The 20,517-nt window shown below is 37.8% G+C and overlaps 1 protein-coding gene across 3 annotated transcripts in view; it reads left to right on the top strand.

The window, feature by feature from the left end:
- WDR44 (WD repeat domain 44) overlaps nt 1–20,517 on the top strand; it is a 103,057-nt gene that overhangs the window by 22,114 nt on the left and 60,426 nt on the right. For 2 of the 3 annotated variants that reach the window (XM_011977132.1, XM_011977133.1), the window contains exons 2-3: nt 9,548–9,581; nt 18,527–18,601. In XM_011977132.1, coding sequence (XP_011832522.1) covers nt 9,548–9,581; nt 18,527–18,601 — 109 coding nt within the window. The remainder of the gene's footprint in view (nt 1–9,547; nt 9,582–18,526; nt 18,602–20,517) is intronic. The other variant, XM_011977135.1, reaches the window with a different exon arrangement.

The raw sequence follows: 20,517 nt of genomic DNA on the forward strand, positions 1-20,517 counted from the left end.
CAGGTATGTGAAGGTTATCACTCAATCAGGTCAGAGTTTATTAAAGAAAACTAATTCCTATACCGTTTTATAAAATCACCAGAACAGTGTTTTGAAGTCATGTACATTTTTTGAAATAGTGACTTTATATATATATAATATATCTAATTTTTTTTTTTTGAGATGGAGTCTTGCTCTGTTGCCCAGGCTGGAATGCAGTGGCATGATCTCAGCTCATTGCAACCTCTGCCTCCCGGTTCAAGTGATTCTTCTGCCTCAACCTCCTGAGTATGCTGGGACTACAGGTGTGCACCACCACGCCTGGCTAATATTTTTTTTTTTTTTTTGATATTTTTGGCAGAGATGGAATTTTGCCACATTGGCCAGACTGGTCTCAAACTTCTGACCTCAGATGATCCGCCCGCCTCGGCCTCCCGAAGTGCTGGGATTACAGGCATGAGCCACCATGCCTGGCCAAAAAAATTTCTATAATTAAAATGCTAAATGAATAGGGACTGGAGAAAGCATGTAATAAACTATTTCATATTCAGACATGAGCTTTGTTAATATAAACTAAATGTTAGCTAGTGTATGAAAATAATTTTCTTTCTTTTTTTTTTTTTTTTTTTTTTTTGAGACAGAGTCTTGCTCTGTCGCCCAGGCTGGAGTGCAGTGGTGCGATCTCGGCTCACTGCAAGCTCCCTCCCAGGTTCACGCCATTCTCCTGCCTCAGCCTCCCAAGTAGCTGGGACTACGGGCACCCACCACCACACGCGGCTAATATTTTGTATTTTTAGTGGAGACGGGGTTTCACCGTGTTAGCCAGGATGGTCTCGATCTGACCTCGTGATCTGCCCACCTCGGCCTCCCAAAGCGCTGGGATTACAGGCGTGAGCCACTGCGCCCGGCCGAAAATAACTTTCTAATAGAAAACAGGATATAATACATTAAAATGTTCTATTTATATTGAAAGTTGCTGAAGTACTAATCTTAAAATTATCTTTATATTCAAAACCTAAGTGGAAGACACACTAAATAATTTTAGTATTTGATCTGTAAGCCATGTGGGTTTTTTAGTAGAATATCAGTACTTATTTGAATCAGAATTTATTTTGAAGCTGTTTCAGTGCTGCTTTTTATGTTTAAATTCAATTCCTGCATTGACAGACACTGTCTTCAATTTCAGAAACTATGTTGCAAAATCAAAAATTTGCTGTTTTTGACATTAGCCAATGATTTTTTGGATTTAACCCCAAAAGCATAGGCAACAAAAGCAAAAATACACAAATGAGATTGTGTCAGACTAAAATTGGTCTGATAAAATTGCACAGCAAAGGAAACAACAGTGAAAAGACAACCTACAGATTGGGAGAAAATATTTGCAAAGCATATGATATGGTTCAGATGTTTTGTCCCCTCCAGTTCTCATGTTGAAATGTGACCTTCAGTATTGGAGGTGGGCCTGGTGGGAGGTGTTTCAGTCATAGGGCAGATCCCTCATGAATGTCTTGGTGCTGTCCTCACAATGAATGACTTCTTGGCCTGAGTTCACGCAAGATCTGGTTGTTTAAAAGTGTGTGGCATCTCCTCCTCCACTTTCTTCCTGTCTTGCTATGTGATGCACCCCTTTGCATACCATGATTGGAAGCTTCCTGAGGCCCTCACCAGGAGCAGATGCTGGTACCGCTCTTCTTGTACAGCCTGCAAAACCATGAGTTAAAATAATAAACCTCTTTTTTTTTTTTTTTTAGACGGAGTCTCGCTCTGTCGCCAGACTGGAGTGCGGGGGTGCAATCTCGGCTCACTAAAACCTCCAACTTCCTGGTTCAAGGGATTCTCCTGCCTCAGCCTCCCCGAGTAGCTGGGATTACAGGCATGCAGCACCATACCCAGCTAATTTTTGTATTTGTAGTGGAGACGAGTTTTCACCATATTGGCCAGGATGGTCTCAATCTCCTGACCTTGTGATCCACCCGCCCCAGCCTCCCAAAGTACTGGGATTACAGGCATGAGCCACTGTGCCCGGCCTAAACCTCTTTTTTTTTTTTTTTATAAATTACTCAGCCTTAGGTATTTATTTATAGCAATGCAAATGGACTAACACACCATACATGTGATAAGGGATTAATACCCATAGAATGTAAGGAATTCAGACAACTCAGTAGCCAGAAAACAACCCAATTTAAAAATGGGCAGAGGACCTGAACAGACATTTCTCAAAGGAAGACATACAGACGAATGGCCAACATAAGAATGGAATCGTGTCATATGTGGCAATATGGATAAACCTAGAAGACATTATGTTAAGTGAAATAAACCAGGCATAGGAAGACTGCTACTGTATAATCTCACTTATATGTGGAATGTAAAAATGATGAACTCATAGAAGCAGAGAGTAGAATGGTGGTTGCCAGGGGTTGGGAGAGTAGGGAGCAGCTGGGGAATGGGAAAATATTGGTCAAAGGGTACAAAGTTTTAGTTAGACAGGAGGAATAAGTTCTGGAGAACTATTGCACAGCATGATGACTATGATAATTATGTTTCAAAATTGCTGAGAGAGTAAAATTTGAATGTTCTCACCACAAAAAAAGATCAGTATTTAAAGTGAAAAATATATTAATTTGCTTGATTTAAAGATTTACCATATTTGTAATTAGTATTAATATGTTGGAAGTTTGAGTTTTGTTTTATGTCTGCTGTTAGGTGAGCAAGGAAGCCTAGCCCTTGAAAGTTATATTTTTGTTCAACTTTGTAAGAAGCATATTTATTTTTTAAATATTTATTGATCAGATAGTAAATGCATCAGAAATATTTGATTTAAAGGTGCCCTATGATGAAAGCTGTGGAAAGAAAAAGTGAACTTTTGAAGCTCTCATTTTGGTTCGTCAGGTTTTCTTTAAAGTGGTACATACCACCAGTACTCAAATATGTCTACATGTAACTTCAGAGTTTTCTGAAAAATTTTCCATGTATGTGTGGTTTAATAATGTTATTTTATGTAGATATTTGAACTTTCTCTGGGAAAAATTACCTTAATATGTAAAAAGGATAAATCTAATTTACCCCATTTAGTATCTACAGAATATTTTGAAGAAATATTTTTCTATTTTTCTTTTTTTTAGCTCCCTACTATCACTGGAGAAGAAAAATATTTTTCTAGTTAACTAGATGTAGCATTTCTGGGTATGTACATGTATGTCAGATTATATCCATGTTTTATATATTTCAACTTTAAGGGAAATTAGAGGATATAATATTTAGATCATTAATCATGGTACAAATTATATCTTCACTCTCAAACTAATGAAGGGTCTTAAGACAAAATTCCCTGAAATTATAGGAACTCGAAAATCCCTTGCTTAAGATATTTCTGCTAGTTAATGAGAGAGCTAAGAGTAGAACTTAATTTTCTTGACATCTAGTTCCCCATTTCTGCCTCCCATCCCCAAACTTGAACATGAATAGTTGTTTTCTTTAGGCACATAAACACTGAAATAGTCTACTGTTATTGTCTCTGCTTTGACATTAGAGACTTATTTACAGAGAATTATTGAGTTGTCTAAGGATACTGAAGATTAGTAACACCTCACTTATCTGGTGGCCACCTCTGTGGTAATGACAGTTCTCAAGATACAGCTGAAAACAAGAAGTAAGCATTTTAAAAGCCACTGAACAGTTCAATTAAAAAACAGTGCCACACAAAATAAGGTTATGTATATAAAGTCTCATGGGGAGACCCTTAGGATCCCTAGATTCTCCCTTCACCATACAATTTCATATTAAGGAAATCTGATTTCCCAGCTCAATGCAGATTAGAAGCACAAGTGAGAAGGATGTTGGGAAGAAAGCTTTTAAATGCAGGCGCATGGCTGACTGTAATAAGCAACTGTTTATCGGCTGGGTGCGGTGGCTCATGCCTGTAATCCCAGCACTTGGAGAGGCTGAGGAAGGCAGATCGTCTGAAGTCAGGAGTTTGAGACCAGCCTGACCAACATGGAGAAACCCCGTCTCTACTAAAAATACAAAATTAGCCGGGGTGGTGGCGCATGCCTGTAATCCCAGCTACCTGGAAGTCTGAGGCAGGAGAATAGCTTGAACCAGGGAGGTGGGGGTTGCAGTGAGCCCAGATCATGCCGCTGCACTCCAGCCTGGGCAACAAGAGCAAAACTCTGTCTCAAAAAACAAAACAACAAAAGAAGTTACCACTTAAGTGAGGAAGGAAATATAAAACTATAAAACACAGACATTCCAGGCATGGTAACCTAGGGTCCTTGAAGGCAAATAAATCTGCACTTTAGCGTCCCTAAAGTGTATCAAAATATATAGTGTAGTATTTGAGTGTGATAATTAAGAAGGAAAATTGTATATCCTTTGTTTAAGAAGATATTTTCAGGGAAAAAGTACTGAAACTATAAGGTTTAACCTACTCATGTACTTATTTACAAGCTGCTTTTGAGATTTTAAATTCAAAAATAGTTATATTATCAAAAATTTGGCACTCAAAAGCTTCATCTCTCTGGAAATTTTACATGTGGAACATTTCATTATTTCATTCCCTAACAGTGCCAAGGCAATTAGGTGTTAATTGTAGTTAAAGGCAGGTCAGGATTCAGAGCCTTTGACTTAATCAGTTTAGTTCAATTCAAGAAGCAGCGCTAATTGCCTTTACTTTGGTGCTCATACACAGCTCCAGTTACAGTGTTTTCATAATTATCTTCTTCTAAGTCCTTACCCAGAAAGGAGGCAATATTGTGAAGTGGTTGAGAGAATGGACTCTGGAGTCAGGCTACCTAGGGTCAAATTCTGGCCCTACTGTTTACTAGCTGTACAGTGTAAATGACCTAATCTGACTCAAGCCAGTTTTTTGTTCTGTAAAATAGAGAAAGTAATATAACCACCTAATAGGAGGACTGTGAGGACCAAAGAAGCTAAAACACGTCAAGTGTTACAGTTTTTGGCAAATGCTTAATAAATGATGGCCATTGTTTTATTATTATTATTATTATTTCATTATACTTTAAGTTCTGGGATACATGCGCAGAACGTGCAGGTTTGTTACGTAGATATACATGTGCCATGGTGGTTTGCTGCATCCGTCAATCCATCACCTACATTAGGTATTTCTCCTAATGCTATCCCTCCCCTTGCCCCCCACCCCCCGACAGGCCCCAGTGTGTGATGTTCCCCTCCCTATGCCCATATGTTCTCATTGTTCAGCTCCCACTTATGAGTGAGAATATGTGGTGCTTTATTATTTTTACAAAGCCCCTATTAGGGAAGTTTTGTGTGGTAATACTAATGTTTTTTATTGCTTCTTAGGGTGAAATGAATTGGTTTTTTTTCATCTTGGCACATGATACAAATCATTTTAGCCAACTTTACAAGTTATAAATATGCCTTCACTTTTTACTAGGCATTAATGTTTTATAAATGGATTTAGAAATTTGTCACAAAAGAATTCCACTCTCACAGACTACCCTGTTAAAGACAGTTTTAGGCTTAATAGACTTGAAATTGTAGTAGTTTGAAATGTTCCTACCTACCAAGGTCTTAACAACTTTGTAACATTTTAAATATACCTCAAACATGAGTGTATTTTGTTCCTAGTTTTTTATTTAGTGATGTCACCCAGTTGCAGGATCCCATTTTAATCACCAGCTCAATATGATATGGCTTTTTCATGTTCCCTGTTGTTAAATGTGCTAGAACTTGACAGGCTGTGGGGGACCTTTGCTGTATTCCAGAAATTGGTCTCAGGCTCCCCACTACTGACAGATTGCCAAAGTGCCTTTGAGAAACTTGGAGCATTTCAGAGCTGCTAAAGAGACTACACTATCATGTGTGCCCCATGTACTCACTCACTTCATCCTCATAGCAGTTCTATGAAATAAATAGTTTTACCCCCTGTTGCAGAGGATGAGATCGAGGCTTGGAGAAATGATTTGATCACACATAGGATAAATAGTAGAAACAATATTGAAGCAAGATTCATCTGCTCAAAAGTCTATATTTTACTGTCTCCTTGTCTCTCAAAAGGAAATAATAAGTAACTCTGTATAGTTTGTACACAGTTATACGTAAAGCCCTACCAGAACCAATCCAGATTATTTCCATGTGTGTCAGTAATTAACCAATACCTTTGATCCTTTGAATCAACAGCCAGAGAGTACTGTTTCTGAAACCAGTGACACACAAGAAATAAATGTGGCTTCCTGTTTTTTGGTTTTTTTTTTTGACAGACAGCTAAAAAACCTGTTCAGATATCTCAAGGTGTGAGGGTTGCTGGAAAGGCCAAGTTTCTTCCCTTCTCTACCTCATATGGGGCTTAATTTTAAAATATCTTACCCTTCTTGCCTTTATGCCTTTGTTGCAGGTGATTGGCATTCTGAATTTGTACCACATGAAAATCTGTGCCCCTTAAAGGTTTTTCAGGCTAGGTGCAGTAGCTCACCCCTGTTATCCCAGCACTTTGGGAGGCTGAGGTGGGAGGATCGCTTGAAGCTAGGAATTCAAGACCAGCCTGGGCAACAAAGTGAGATCCCGTCTTAAAAAAAAAAAAAAAAAAATACGGTTTTTCATTTTTGCTTTTTAATTGTTGTTGTTGTGTTGATTGCACTTGTGTTATTTAAGACATCGATTTGTGTGGAATCTTCTTTCTTTTTTTGAGTATGGATTAGCTTCAGTCCTAACTAATCAACTCTAGATAAACAGGATTTTGATACATTGCAGTGTAAGTTTGTCAGGGGACCCAAATAATTAGCAATATATGTTTTCATTTCTGAAAATTGTTCTTTGTTAACACATATTTATATTGACCAGACATTGTAATTAAATGGGTGCTATTTTATGACAACTACTTTTTTTGTTTTCTAAACAAATTTAACCCCCTCCCCCAAACTAGAATTGTATCTCATTTATCCTTGTATCTCTAGTCTTGGTACATAGTAGGTAATTCATAAATGTCAGCTTTGGGTGTCTGGTTTTGTTTCTTGTTTTGAGACAAGGTCTCTCTCTCACCCAGGTTAGAGTGCAGTAGCACAATCATGGCTCATGGCTCCTGGGCTCAAGTGATCCTCCTACATCAGCCTCCCAAGTAGCTAAGACTACAGGTGTGCAACCCCATGCCTGACTGGTTTATTTTTATTTTGTAGAGATGGGGTGTCACTATATTGCCTAGGCTGGTCTCAAACTCCTGAGATCAAGCGATTCTCCCGCCTTGGCCTCCCAAAGTGCTGGGATTACAGGTATGAGCCACTGCACCTAGCCTGTAAATGTTTGTTGAATAAAGGGATTAATTTTTTGTTACTCAAAAGTAATTTTTTTAACAAACTTAAGTTTTTATTAGAGGTCAAGGATTCCTCTACCAAATGTCATTACCCAATTTGGCATATAAAAACATGTTAGTAGGACTCATTGCTTCCCTTGCTTGTGCTACAAAATATGACTTTCAGGGAAAGTCACTTAATCTCTAGGAATCTCAGTTTCTTGATCTGTAAAAAGAGGCTGTGTGATTAGATCATCTTGAAGGTGCCTTTCAATTCAAATTTGCATCATGTAATCATTAGATTTTACCAAAAAAAATTAGGAACGGCATATTAATTATTTAAAACTTTCTTATTGCATAACCCCAAGGTATAACTAAGTAGCCTTATGCTTTGAAGCAGATATCAGACTGTTCCTATTCAAAAAAATAATGTGGGGGAAGGGGTGAAATGGTGAAAAGTTACTTTTAAAAATTATTACATCCAGGCTGGGCATGGTGGCTCCCTCCTGTAATCTCAGCAATTTGGGAGGCTGAGGCGGGTGGATTGCTTGAGCCCAGGAGTTCGAGACCACCCTGAGCAATATGGCAAACCCCGTCTCTATACAAAAGTGGAGAAATCAGCTGGGCATGGTGGCACATGCCTATAGTCCCAGTACTTGGGAGACTGAGGTGGGAGGATTGCTTGAGCCCAGGAGGTTGAGGCTGCAGTGAGCCGTGATGGTGTCACTGCACTCAAGCCTGAGTAACAGAGTGAGACCCTGTCTCAAAAAAATATATATTACATCCAGAGTAGTCTGTTTAAGAACAGTCTTGCTCCAGTAGAAGAATGAGCAGAGAGCAGTACACAGTGGTTCGTTCCTGTAATCTCAGTACTTTGAGAGACTGAAATGAGAGGATTGCTTGAGCCCAAGAGTTCAAGACCAGCCTGGGCAACATAGTGAGACACGTCTCTACAAAAAAAAAATACAAAATATTAGCTGGGTGTGGTGGCACATGTCTGTAGTCCCAGCTACTCAGGAAACTGAGGCTGGAGGATCGCTTGAGACCTGGAGGTCGAGGCTGCAATGAGCCAAGATCACACCACTGCACTCTAGTCTGGGCAACAGCAAGACTCTGTCTTTAAAAAAAAAGAAAAAGTAAAAACTGAGAACAAAAATGGGTATCTGTCTTCAAAAGCGATATAAATGTCTAATACATATGAAAATTTTCATCCACACTGGAAATCAAAGTACACATTAAAACACCAATGAGATATACTTTTGCCTGTCAACTTGGTAAGAAAAAGTTTAAAACAACATTCATTTTTGGCGAGGATATTAAGAAATAGGCATTCATAGAGCAGTAGGAGTGTAAACAGGTACAACTGTTACGGTTGGCAGTTTGAAAGTTTCTCAAATTTCTGGAAAGTTTGTATACTTCTGACCTCTAATCCCACTGCTAGATAAACTTATTTTAAGGAAATGTATTATGGAGGTGCACAAATTTTCATTTATAAAGGTATTTGTTGTAGTGTTAGGTCATATACAAGTATATATACATATGAAGACAAAAGATACTCAGATCTCTAGGTGATAAGATTATGTATGAATCACGGTAATTTTCTTCTCTCTTTTTTTTTTTTTTTTTTTAAAGAGATGGAATCTTGCTCTCTCCCCCAAGCTGGAGTGCAGTGGCACAATCATGGCTCACTGCATTCTTGAACTCCTGGGCTACAGCAATCCTCGTGCCTCAGCCTCCCAGGTAGCTGGGTCTACAGGCAGTAGCCACCACACCTGGATAATGTTTAAATTATTTGTAGAGACAGGGTCTCATTCTGTTGACCAGACTGGTCTTCTCCACTTTTTTTTTCTTTTTCTTTTTGAGATGGAGTCTCACTCTGTCACCAGGACTGGGGTGCAGTGGCATGATCTCGGCTCACTGAAACCTCCACCTCCCGGTTCAAGTGGTTCTCCTGCCTCAGCCTCCCAAGTAGCTGGGATTATAGGCACATACCACCACGCCCGGTTAATTTTTGTATTTTTTGTGGAGGCGAGGTTTTGCCATATTCAGGCTGATCTTGAACTCCTGACCTCAGGTGATCCACCCGGCTCAGCCTCCCAAAGTGCTGGGATTATAGGCATGAGCCACCGCACCCAGCCTCTTCTCCACTTTTTGTTTTCCACATTTTCTGTATGCACATAAGACTTTTCAATCACAAAATATATACACACTTTTTAAATGTGGACTTGTCTGTAATAAGTGTGTAGAAGTATTTCTCTTCTCATCTCCTCTATTCAACACCTCCTTACTTTTATTTCTGAACAGGTCTCCAGGAAAAGTTGGGCTTTCAACATTCAAGGTAAGTTGTGCTTTCTGAAAGTTATGTTTTTAGAAATTGTATACTTTTTATTTGTGTTTTTATGTAATTCTTCATTTTCTTGCTTTTGCTTTTTTTTACTTATTTTTTGTTCAGTAATATTGTCATTATGTCCTACTTGGTATAAATAGGTACTCTAGAAATACCTAACTAAATATTATGCTGTAAGGAAGGAACTGTAAGTATTTTTTAGATTTCTACTAATTTTTACTTGTTTTATGATGTCTAGAATAAAAGAACGTGTGAGAGAGAGAGAGAGAGTGTGTGTGTGTGTGTGTGTGTGTGTGTGTGTGTGTGTGTGTGTGTGTGTTGAAAAAGTAATACTCGGCCAGGCATGGTGGTTCACACCTGTAATCTCAACACATTGGGAGGCTGAGGTGGGCAGATCAGTTGAGGTCAGGAGTTTGACACCAGCCTGGCCAACATGGTGAAACCCCGTCTCTACTAAAAAAACAAATGCAAAAATTATCCAGGTGTGGTGGCGCAGACCTGTAGTCCCAGCTACTTGGGAGACTGAGGCAGGAGAATTGCTTGAACCCAGGAGATAGAGGCTGCAGTGAGCTGAGATCATGCCACTGCACTCCAGTCTGGGCGACAGAGCGAGACTCCACCTCACAAAAAAGCAAAAAATTAATACTTGCGTGACAAAAAATGTACAGTAACTGAAATACATGTATACTTCTTGTGGGCCCATGTACCATCACTATACATAAAAATCAATCTCAGCTTATATTCAGGCAGAGGAGTTTGGTATTGAGATATTATGCCACTCAGAGCCATTTTAAGTATAAGATATCATGAAACAGAATTATTTATATCAGATAGAGTATATATTTTTTATGTATGTGTGTATATGTGTATTTGTATGTATGTGTAATCTCAAACATGCTGTATTTTTTTCAGTTCCAGTATACCGACCTTCTATTTATACACGTTGGATACCAGTCTCTTTGATAAATTATGATATATTTATATGAAATATTCTACAGTAGTAGAAATGAATGAATTAGTTATATACAATGACATGGATGAATTTCAGCACTAGAGTGTTGAGTGGGGGGTAACTACTTATAGAAAAACATATATAGTAACATTCCATTTATATTAAGTTCAAAAGCGTGCCAAACTAAAGAATATATTGTTTAGAGAATAGATTGTTTAGATATAAAAACATGGTAAAACTGTGAAAAATTACCAGGGAATGAGAAATACATTATTTAGGGTATTGGTCATTCTCTGAGGGGGAGACATTGTAATGGAAATGGAGAAGGATACACAAGAGACTTAAAAACTAATAATAATGTTCTTTTTCTTAAATTGAGTACTTAAGAAAGGTTATATCATAACGCTTTTCTTATGTTAAATAAAAATTATTTTGTATTTACTTAATATTTAATAAAAACAGTCTTTAAAAGTAATAACATGTGTAGGGTTGAAATTTACTCAGGACAAAAGGTATATGGTTGAAAATGTAGCTTTCCCCACCTCTCAAACTTCATATCCAGAAGCAATTACTGTTTTTGCTTGTAGGTCTTAAAAGCCATTTAGCTCTAAGATATTTTTATATTATAACAAATAGATTTAGAGAATTTACTTTAACCCAGTAATTATAGATTGTCCTTAACTTGAATGAAATTAGATAACAAGTATACATATTTAGTAAATAAATATGAAGTTGGATATTCATTTTTTTAACTTTTTATTTTGAAATAATTATAGATTCACAGGAAGCTTTAAAGATAATGCAGAAAGATCCTGTATATTCTTCACCATTTCGCCAGTGGTTATAGCTTAATTATAGTACAATTTTAAAATGAGGAATTTAACATTGGTGCAATGTGAGTGTATAGTTCTGCGCCAATTTATGATATGTGTATGTTTGTATAACCAACACAATGAAGATGCAGAACTATTTCATCATCACAAAAATCTCCCTTGTACTACCCCTTTGTAACCACATCCACCACCTTCCCCATATCATCCCTAAATCTGTTTTCCGTCTCTATAATTTTGTCACTTGAGGAATGTTCCATAAATGGAATTGTATACTATGTAACCTTATGGGATTGGTTGAAAGGGTCACGATCCATCCAAGTTGTTGTCTGTATCAATGGTTTGTTTCTTTTTATTGCCGAGTAGTATTCTATGATAAACATGTACTGAGGCTATTGAGTGCATATTATGAATAACAATACATTTATTAATACCATAGTATAAAAGAAGGCTTGATATAGTTCTGATTGTTGGTGATTTTACAGTCTGATGGAAGAGACATTTATACAAAAGGGCAATTTATGAGGTCTTGATGTTTGTAAAATAGAATAGATGTGTTAACTGCCACAAGGGGTTTGGAGGAACGAGAGGAAGATAGAGTTGACGGTGAGAGCACTGTTACCTGGAATAGCAGAGAAAAGTTTCAGGGAGGAAATAGAACTTTCGCTGAGCTTTGAAAATTGGGAGAGGTTTGCATAGGTAGATAGAGAAAAATTGGGAAAGCATTGTAGTTAGGAAATAGTAGGCACTAATTAATATGCAAAAGCATGGGATTTACTAGGAGCATTGAAAGACTAGTGTGACCAGTGTAAAAGTTTTAGCAGTAGAGTATTGGAAAAGTAAATTGAGGCCAGATTGTGATGAGCCTTGAATGTCAGTTTACCTGATTTGATCATAATACTATGTATACATGCATTGAAACATCACATTGTACCCTGTAAATATGTATCATATAATGTGTCAATTAAAAATTAAATTATAATTTAGAAAAGAGGCTGGGCGCAGTGGCTCACACTTGTAATCCCAGCACTTTGGGAGGCTGAGACGGGCATATCACCTGAGGTCAGGAGTTAGAGACCACCTGGCCAACATGGTGAAACTCCATCTTTACTAAAAATACAAAAATTAGCCACGCGTGGTGCCACACGCCTGTAATCCCAGCTACTTGGGAGACTGAGGCAGGAGAATCACTTGGACCTGAGAGGCTGAGGTTGCAGTGAGTCAAGATTGCGCCACTGTACTCCACCCTGGGTGATAGAGTGAGACTCTGTCTCAAGTTAAAAAAAAATTTAGAAAAGAACTCTGATCTTTAAAATTTTGAAGCAGGATATTTTTGGGTTTCTTTCTTTTCTTTCTTTCTTTTTTTTTTTTTTTTTTTTGATGGAGTCTCACTCTGTCACCCAGGCTGGAGTACAGTGATGGAGTCTTGGCTCACTGCAACCTCTGCCGCCTGGGTTCAAGCAGTTCTTCTGCCTCAGCCTCCCAAGTAGCTGGGATTATACGTGCCAGCCACCACGCCCAGCCAATTTTTGTGTTTTTGATAGAGACAGGATTTCGCCATGTTGGCCACACTGGTCTCAAATGACCTCAAGTGATCTGCCCATCTCGACATCCCAAAGTGCTGAGATTACAGGCGTGAGCCACTGGGCCTGACCAGGATATTTTTGGTTTTTGAAGGTCTCACTCTGTCACCCAGGCTAGAATGCAGTGGCACAATCACAGCTCACTATAACCTTGAAGTCCTGGTCTCAATGACTCCTCCCACCTGAGATTCCCAAGTAGTTAGGACTACAGACTCAAACCCCACACCCAGCTATTTTATTTTATTTTTATTTTTTAGAGACAGGGTCCTGCTAGGTTGTCCAGACTGGTCTGAAACTTCTGGCCTCAAGCCATCCCCCTCCCTTGGCCTCCCAAAGCATTGGGATTACATGAATGAGTCACTGTGCCAGGCCTAAAGTGGGATATTTAAAAAGTCAATTTTTACATGTCTTACAGCTGTGCTTCCCAAGGTTTTTTGTTGTTGTTGTTTTGTTTGTTTTGTTTTGTTTGGCTGGGGAATTAAGAAAACTGGTGGAAGGGTAGAAGAAAGTTTGGAGGAAAAAGACTTCGGTGCAAAGAAAGCTGTCAAGAGGCAGTTAAAATGTCAAGACATGAGACTCCAACAAAGGGAACAGCATTGAAAGGAATGGATGTATGGATATGACAGTGATTTAAGGATTACTTTTTAAAACAATTTTCTCAGCAAAAAAAGAGTGGAAGTCACATTTCTAAGTTTTTTTTTAAAAACAAATTTCACTTTAGTAGCTTCCCTTCCCCTACTACTAAAAATTACAAGTTACCTGAATTTTTCTATAATTAATGTTTTTAGCTTAATGTTCTTTAGTAGGTAATAAGATTTCTGTGAGTGTAGATCACTTTCATACAAATAGTTTGTTGGGTGTGCTTATTAAAATTAAAAAGCTGAAATCTTATAACCAAATACTGCAGGGGAATTATAGACAGCTCTATAATATCTAACACAGATGGAGGTAACTGTGATGTGAATTGCTGAAAATTGAATAAGCTACCATACCTTTTAAGGAAGCAAATTTTTGATACTGTGATAGATAGGAGTTAGAGAAATTGCCTAATAGTGGGGAAGCTGGGATTTAGTAAGTATTGCATTTAATAATGGGTCAGAACATCACCAGAAGTAGGTAATGGACTGTCTCAAGTATAGCTAAGTTGGCGTTGGTTGTCTATGGACACATACTTGGCTTGCATTCCTTTGTCCCAAAAGCCTGATCAAGGTGTTAGAAGGACCTGGACCTTATACATCACTGAGAGAGAATCATAGTTGACCATATATCCTAAGTCTGATTTTATTAAGAAGTCTTCTCTGGAGATCAGGCCCTCTGGTAGGTGCCATATCACTCCTTTAAACTTGTGACTTAAAACAGCAGAGTACCTTAGGAGTTACTATCTTTTAAAAGTTCAGACTCCAAGAGAGTTTTGTTAAAGCCAAATAAAATAGAAGTCTAATCACTGCTTGGCAGTTTTGGCTAGTGTAGGAATGTTAATCTTTTTAAGTAAATAATTGAAACAAATTAGGCCGAGTGCAGTGACACATAGGCCGAGTGCAGTGACTCACGCCTGTAATCCCAACACTTTGGGATGCTAAGGTGGGAGGATCGCTGCATTCTAGCCTGGGCAACTGCGAGACCCTGCCTCTAAAAATCAATCAGTTAATCAAATTGAGGTCCAAAGATTATTAATGTGTAATTTTATGTAGCTTAATTTAGGGAAAATATCCACAGAATTATGTCATACAATGCTTCTGATTTTCCTACTGATAAACAGTTATTAGAAAGTAATTGGATAAAAATAGTGGGACAGTTGAAGGTTATTTTGCATCAACTGTTACTTATTTTTTATTTTTTCCTGTGGACCCTGTTCTGCTGAGAGCATCAACTATTCTTAATGGTGATCAGCTTCCAAGTTTTTTTTTTTTTTTTTTTTTTTTTTTTGAGACAGAGTCTTGCTCTGTCCCAGGCTGGACCAAGTATTCTCTTAATAGTGATCAGCTTCCAAGTATTGTCTCTCCACCTTGTCAAGGTCATCTTACCAGTTGGTCTTGGTTAGATTTTTTTTTCTTTTTCTTTTTCTTTCTTTTTTTTTTTGTTTTTTGTTTGTTTGTTTGTTTGTTTGTTTGTTTTAGAGACAGGGTCTCGCTCTCTTGCCCAGGCTGGAATGCAGTGGCATTATCATAGCTCACTGCAGCCTCAGGCTTCTAGGCTCAAGTAATCCTCCCACAACAACCTCCAGAGTAGCTGGGACTGCAGGCACATACCACCATGCTTGGCTAATTATTTTTTTTTTTAAAGGCGAAGTCTCACTATGTTGCCCAGGCTGGTCTCAAACTCCAGGTCTCAGCCCGTGCCTGGCCTTCTTTCGCATAAAACCAGGATCCAATTAAAGCCTATGTAAACTTAAGATGTATGTATTAACTGAAGAAAAAACAGAGCATGCATCATTCAACATTTATTCAGCAAATGATTATTTAGTGTCGGACACTGTTTTAGGTACTGAACAAACTGTAGATAGAACAAACAAGGTCCATGCTCTCATGGAACTTACATTCTAGTGGGGCAGGGAAGAGACAGAAAATAAGCAAGTAAATAAGGTCATTTTGAATGAGAAGTGCAGTGAAGGAAAATAGGATGATGTTTTCCCAGCACCATTTATTGAATAGGGAAGCCTTTCCCCATTCTTTGTTTTCATCAGGTTTGTCGAAGATCAGATAGTTGTAGATCTGCAGTCTTATTTCTGTATTCTCTATTCTGTTCTACTGGTCTATGTGTCTGTTTTTGTACCAGTACGATACTGTTTGGTAACTGTAGCCCTGTAGCATAGTTTGAAGTCGGGTAGCGTGATGCCTCGAGCTTTGTTCTTTTTGCTTAGGATTTGCCTTGGCTATTCAGGCTCTTTTTTGGTTCCCTATGAATTTTAAAATAAAATTTTCTAGTTCTGTGAAGAGTCTCAATGGTGGTTTAATAGTAATGGCATTAAATCTATAAATTGCCTCGGGCAGTGTGGCCATTTTAACGATATTGATTCTTCCTGTCCATGAGCATGGAATGTTTTTCCATTTGTTTGTGTCATCTCTGGTTTCTTTGAGCAGTGGTTTGTAGTTCTTTCACCTCCCTAGTTAGCTGTATTCCTAGGTATTTTATTCTTTTTGTGGCAATTGTGAATGGTGGGAGTTTATTCCTGATTTGGCTGTCGGCTTGACTGTTTCTAGTGTATAGTAATGCTAGTGATTTTTGCACATTGATTTTGTATCCTGAGACTTTGTTGAAGTTGTTTGTCAGCTTAAGAATTTTTTGGGCTGAGAGTATGGGTTATCTAGATACAAGATCATGTTGTCTGCCAACAGAGATAGTTTGATATCCTCTCTTCAATCCGATTACTGGGTATATACCCAAAGGAATATACATCATTCTATTATAAAGACACATGCACACAAATGTTCATTGCAGCACTATTCACAATAGAAAAGACATGGAATCAACCTAAATGCCCATCAATGATAGACTGGGTAAAGAAAATGTGGTACATATACACTATGGAATACTATGCAGCCATAAAAAAGAATGAGATCATGTCCTTTGCAGGGACATGGATGGAGCTGGAGGCCATCATCCTTAGCAAACTAATGCAGGAACAGAAAACCAAATACTGCCTGTTCTCACTTATAAGTGGGAGCAAAATGATGTGGACACATGAACACATAGAGGGGAACAACACATGTTGGGGCCTATCAGAGGGTGAAGGGTGGGACGAGGGAGGGGATCAGGAAAAATGACCAATGAGTACTAGGCTTAATACCTGGGTGATGAAATAATCTGTACAACAAAACCCCGTGACACAAGTTTACCTATGTAACAAATCTGCACATGTACCCCTGAACTTAAAGGTTTTTTTTTTTTTTAAAAAAAAAAAAGGAAAAATAGGATAATGTGATAGAAAGTTAAGGGGTCAGATAAGGCTATTTTGAGATGGTCAGGAAAGTATTTTCTGATAAAATAGCACTTGAGCTGTGACCCTAATGGCAAGGAACCATCCTATTGGCCAGAGTGTAATTGTGAGGGAGTGGTATGAGAGGGAGATGAGTGTAGAAGATATCAAAAATGTAGGCAGAGGCTATGTCATGTTTAGGCCTTCATGGGCCTTCGTACTGTTTGGATTTTATCTAACACTTAAGAGTCCATGAAACAATTTTTTTCTAGAAGAATCTGTGTAACATTGGTAGTATTCCCCAGATTCTGGGGGAGGAATTCAATGCTCGAAGATATTGCAGGTCCTACAGAAATTTCACTGGCACGTTAAATCTTTAACATTTTAATAATCTCTGGAGTAATTTTATTATTGAGCCTATTGTGATCATATCCTGATACGTGTATAAGTGCCACCTAAATAATTAGTGTGCCTTGAGTCCCTTATCTAAAATGGTTATAGTGACCTTCGTCTAACAAACTCTGTGATGTACACAAATAATTATGATTTTTTTTCTCAGTATCGAGTAGCATTCAAATTGCTGTACTTCTATAAATAGACAACTTAAGATTGAGAGGAGTATTGTATTGAGATTTGCAAATATATGATTGTCTTATTTTACCCTAATTTTTTCCAGCAGAAATGCAGTATCCATTTCTAACCTCCCAAATATATATATATATGTACGTATGTGTATATAAATGTATACGTAGATATATATGTATTTTTGGTGGGTTTAATTTTTTTCATCTTCTTTCATACTTAGGGGCTTCGTTTAACTTCTGGTTAAGTCTTTATTTCTTTTATCTAAAGCATGGAGAATTTTAAGAAAACTATTCCCTGAATGTGGTTTTCTGTGTTATATACTTTTGTATTTGTGCATATTTATGGAGCAATGCTTTGGGAAAAATAACAATTTTTATTCAACCCCTTGCTTAAATCCTTAATCCTTTTTAGCTATAAAAGTACTTAGAAGTTCTTATCGTCCATTACAGTTTTTTAATGTTAAAAAGTTGAGCAAGTTTTCACATTTAAAGGTAAATCCTATTGCAGAATAATAGAATATTGCTGATGGGTAACTTTCTTATGCAAATTACATTGTACCATGGCATAAAATTTCTGGGCATCTATCAGTATTCGGAAATCTAAGCCCTTTAGACCGGGCACAGTGGCTCACACCTATAATCCCAGCACTTTGGGAGACTGAGGCGGGTAGATCACATGAAGTTAGGAGTTCGAGACCAGCCTGGCCAACAAGGTGAAACTCTGTCTCTACTAAAAATACAAAAATTAGCCAAGTGTGGTGGCACGCGCCTATAATCCCAGCTACTCGGGAGGCTAAGGCAGGAGAATCACTTGAACCTGGGAAGCAGAGGTTGCAGTGAGCCAAGATTGTGCCACTGCACTCCAGCCTGGGCGACAGAGTGAAGCTCTGTCTCAAAAAAAAAAAAAAGAAGAAGAAGAAGAAGAAGAAATCTAAGCCCTTTAAGGACCTTTGAAGCCCTTTAAGGACCTTTGATTTATTAATGCTACATTTTCTCATTTGTATCCCTTTAAAGCATATTTTTTAAAAAAAAATCATCATTTGGTCTCTATTTCTTTTCTTTTTCAAACAGGAAACAGAGAACACTGCATGCAAAGTTGGAAATGAGTCCCCTGTACAAGAATTGAAACAAGATGTGTCTAAAAAGGTTGGAAAGATACAATGTCAATATTAGTTTATAACAGACATCATATTTATATGGTATATTTCAAACAGTTTTTATATTCTTTTAGGACAGCGCTCTGTACATGATTGATGTTCAGTAAATGTTTCATGAATCTGTCACATTTGTGGTTGAAGACATTTCAGTCTTTTTAGAAGTCCTTTTCATATTCTAATTGGTACTTTATCCTTGAAACAGTATTTTATAAAATGCTTTTATTTTTTATTCTTGTATTTTTATCAGAATAAGTCCTAACTATTCTTGAGGTTACTACCAGGAGTTACAGGTATTGAAAAGCTCAGTGCAGCAACATTCTGATGTCTTTAGTAATCAGAAGTTATGAGAAGTCCTTACTCTGATAGTACCTTTGATACCTTTTAAAAAACTGATGCTATGAAGCTTCAAAGGTTGGTTTACTAGAAGAGACTGAGCACAAGATCAATCTTTTGAAAATGTGCAGTTCACAGTATCAACATAAAACTCAAAGAGAAAGACAGGATGGTGTGTTTTTATTCATTTATACAAGTTTTAAGTGTTTTCTGTGCCCTAGGCAATCTTCTAGCCAGTGGGTTTCCAGAGGCTAACAAAATGACACATTCTTCACCCCAGAGTTTCTCCAGTAGTGGCACTCGACATTTTGGGCTAATAGAGGGTAGGGGAGGGCCTGTTGTGTGCATTGTAAGATGTTTTAGCAATATCCCTAACTTCTATTTACTAGATGCCAATAGCATCCCCAATCCCAATTACGACAACCAAATTTATCTTCAGATGTCTGGGAAGGGGTATGGAACAAAATAACCCCTAATGGAAAACCACTCTTCTATCCTTATGGAATTTAGAAATTTAATGGACTACATTTTTGGGGGTTTTTTTGTTTGTTTGTTTTTTGTTTTGTTTATTTGTTTCTTTTTTTGTTCTGTCGCCCAAGCTAGAGTGCAGTGGCACGATCATGGCTCACTGTAGCCTCCACCTCCTGGGCTCAAGTGATCCTCCCACCTCAGCCTTTTGAGTAGCTGGGACCACAGGTGTGTGCCACCACGCCTGGATAATTTTTGTATATTTTGTAGAGACAAGGTTTTGCCATGTTACCCAGGCCGGTCTCGAAATTCTGAGTTCACGCAATCCACCCACCTCAGCCTCCCAAAGTGCTGGGATTATAGGTGTGCAACACTGTGCCCAGCTGGACCACATATTTTAATATTGATCATACTTTTTTCTTTAAAGGAAAAATGTTCCCTTTGGGGACAAATGGTGGATTGCATAGCAGTGTACATAATAGGAATTGAACCATTTTTTAAAAAAAGGAAATTGCCTACAATTCTATACTATAACACACAGGTGTCTTGATTTTTCAGCATTTCCTTCTGGTTCTCACCCATTAGCATACATTTTTTCTGCCTAATTGTAGTGTAGGTAGAATTTTATATTCTGTCTTTTACCATTTTTAGATTTTCCTCATACTTCTATATTATTTCTGTACTCAGATGCATCAGTTTTCATCAAGTAAATGGATTACAATGTATCTAGCCATTTTTATTGTTGAAACTTAAAATATTCCTGTTTTTTCCACTATCGCTTTTCTTATCTTTTTAAAGAATGTTTTTCTTAGGATAAATTACAAATGCGTAACTATCTATAGTTAATGGGGAAAAAGATGATTTTAAGGAGAGTTTAGAAGATTAATTCAAGTTGTTTAGCCCTGAACTCAAGCTTATGACCCCAAAACCAGCAGATGCAGGGAGATTAACATTCTTAAACAGACTACACCTAAATTCCACTATTTGGACTGACAGCAAGACCATGGAAAGAGTTCACCTTGTCTTTTCCCTTCCTTTCTTTCTTTTTCTTTTTTGAAATGGAGTCTCACTCTGTCACCCAGGCTGGAGTGCAGTGGCACGATC

The sequence above is a fragment of the Mandrillus leucophaeus genome, unplaced genomic scaffold (assembly GCF_000951045.1).
Source record: "Mandrillus leucophaeus isolate KB7577 unplaced genomic scaffold, Mleu.le_1.0 Scaffold174, whole genome shotgun sequence".
NCBI classification, from domain to species: domain Eukaryota; kingdom Metazoa; phylum Chordata; class Mammalia; order Primates; family Cercopithecidae; genus Mandrillus; species Mandrillus leucophaeus.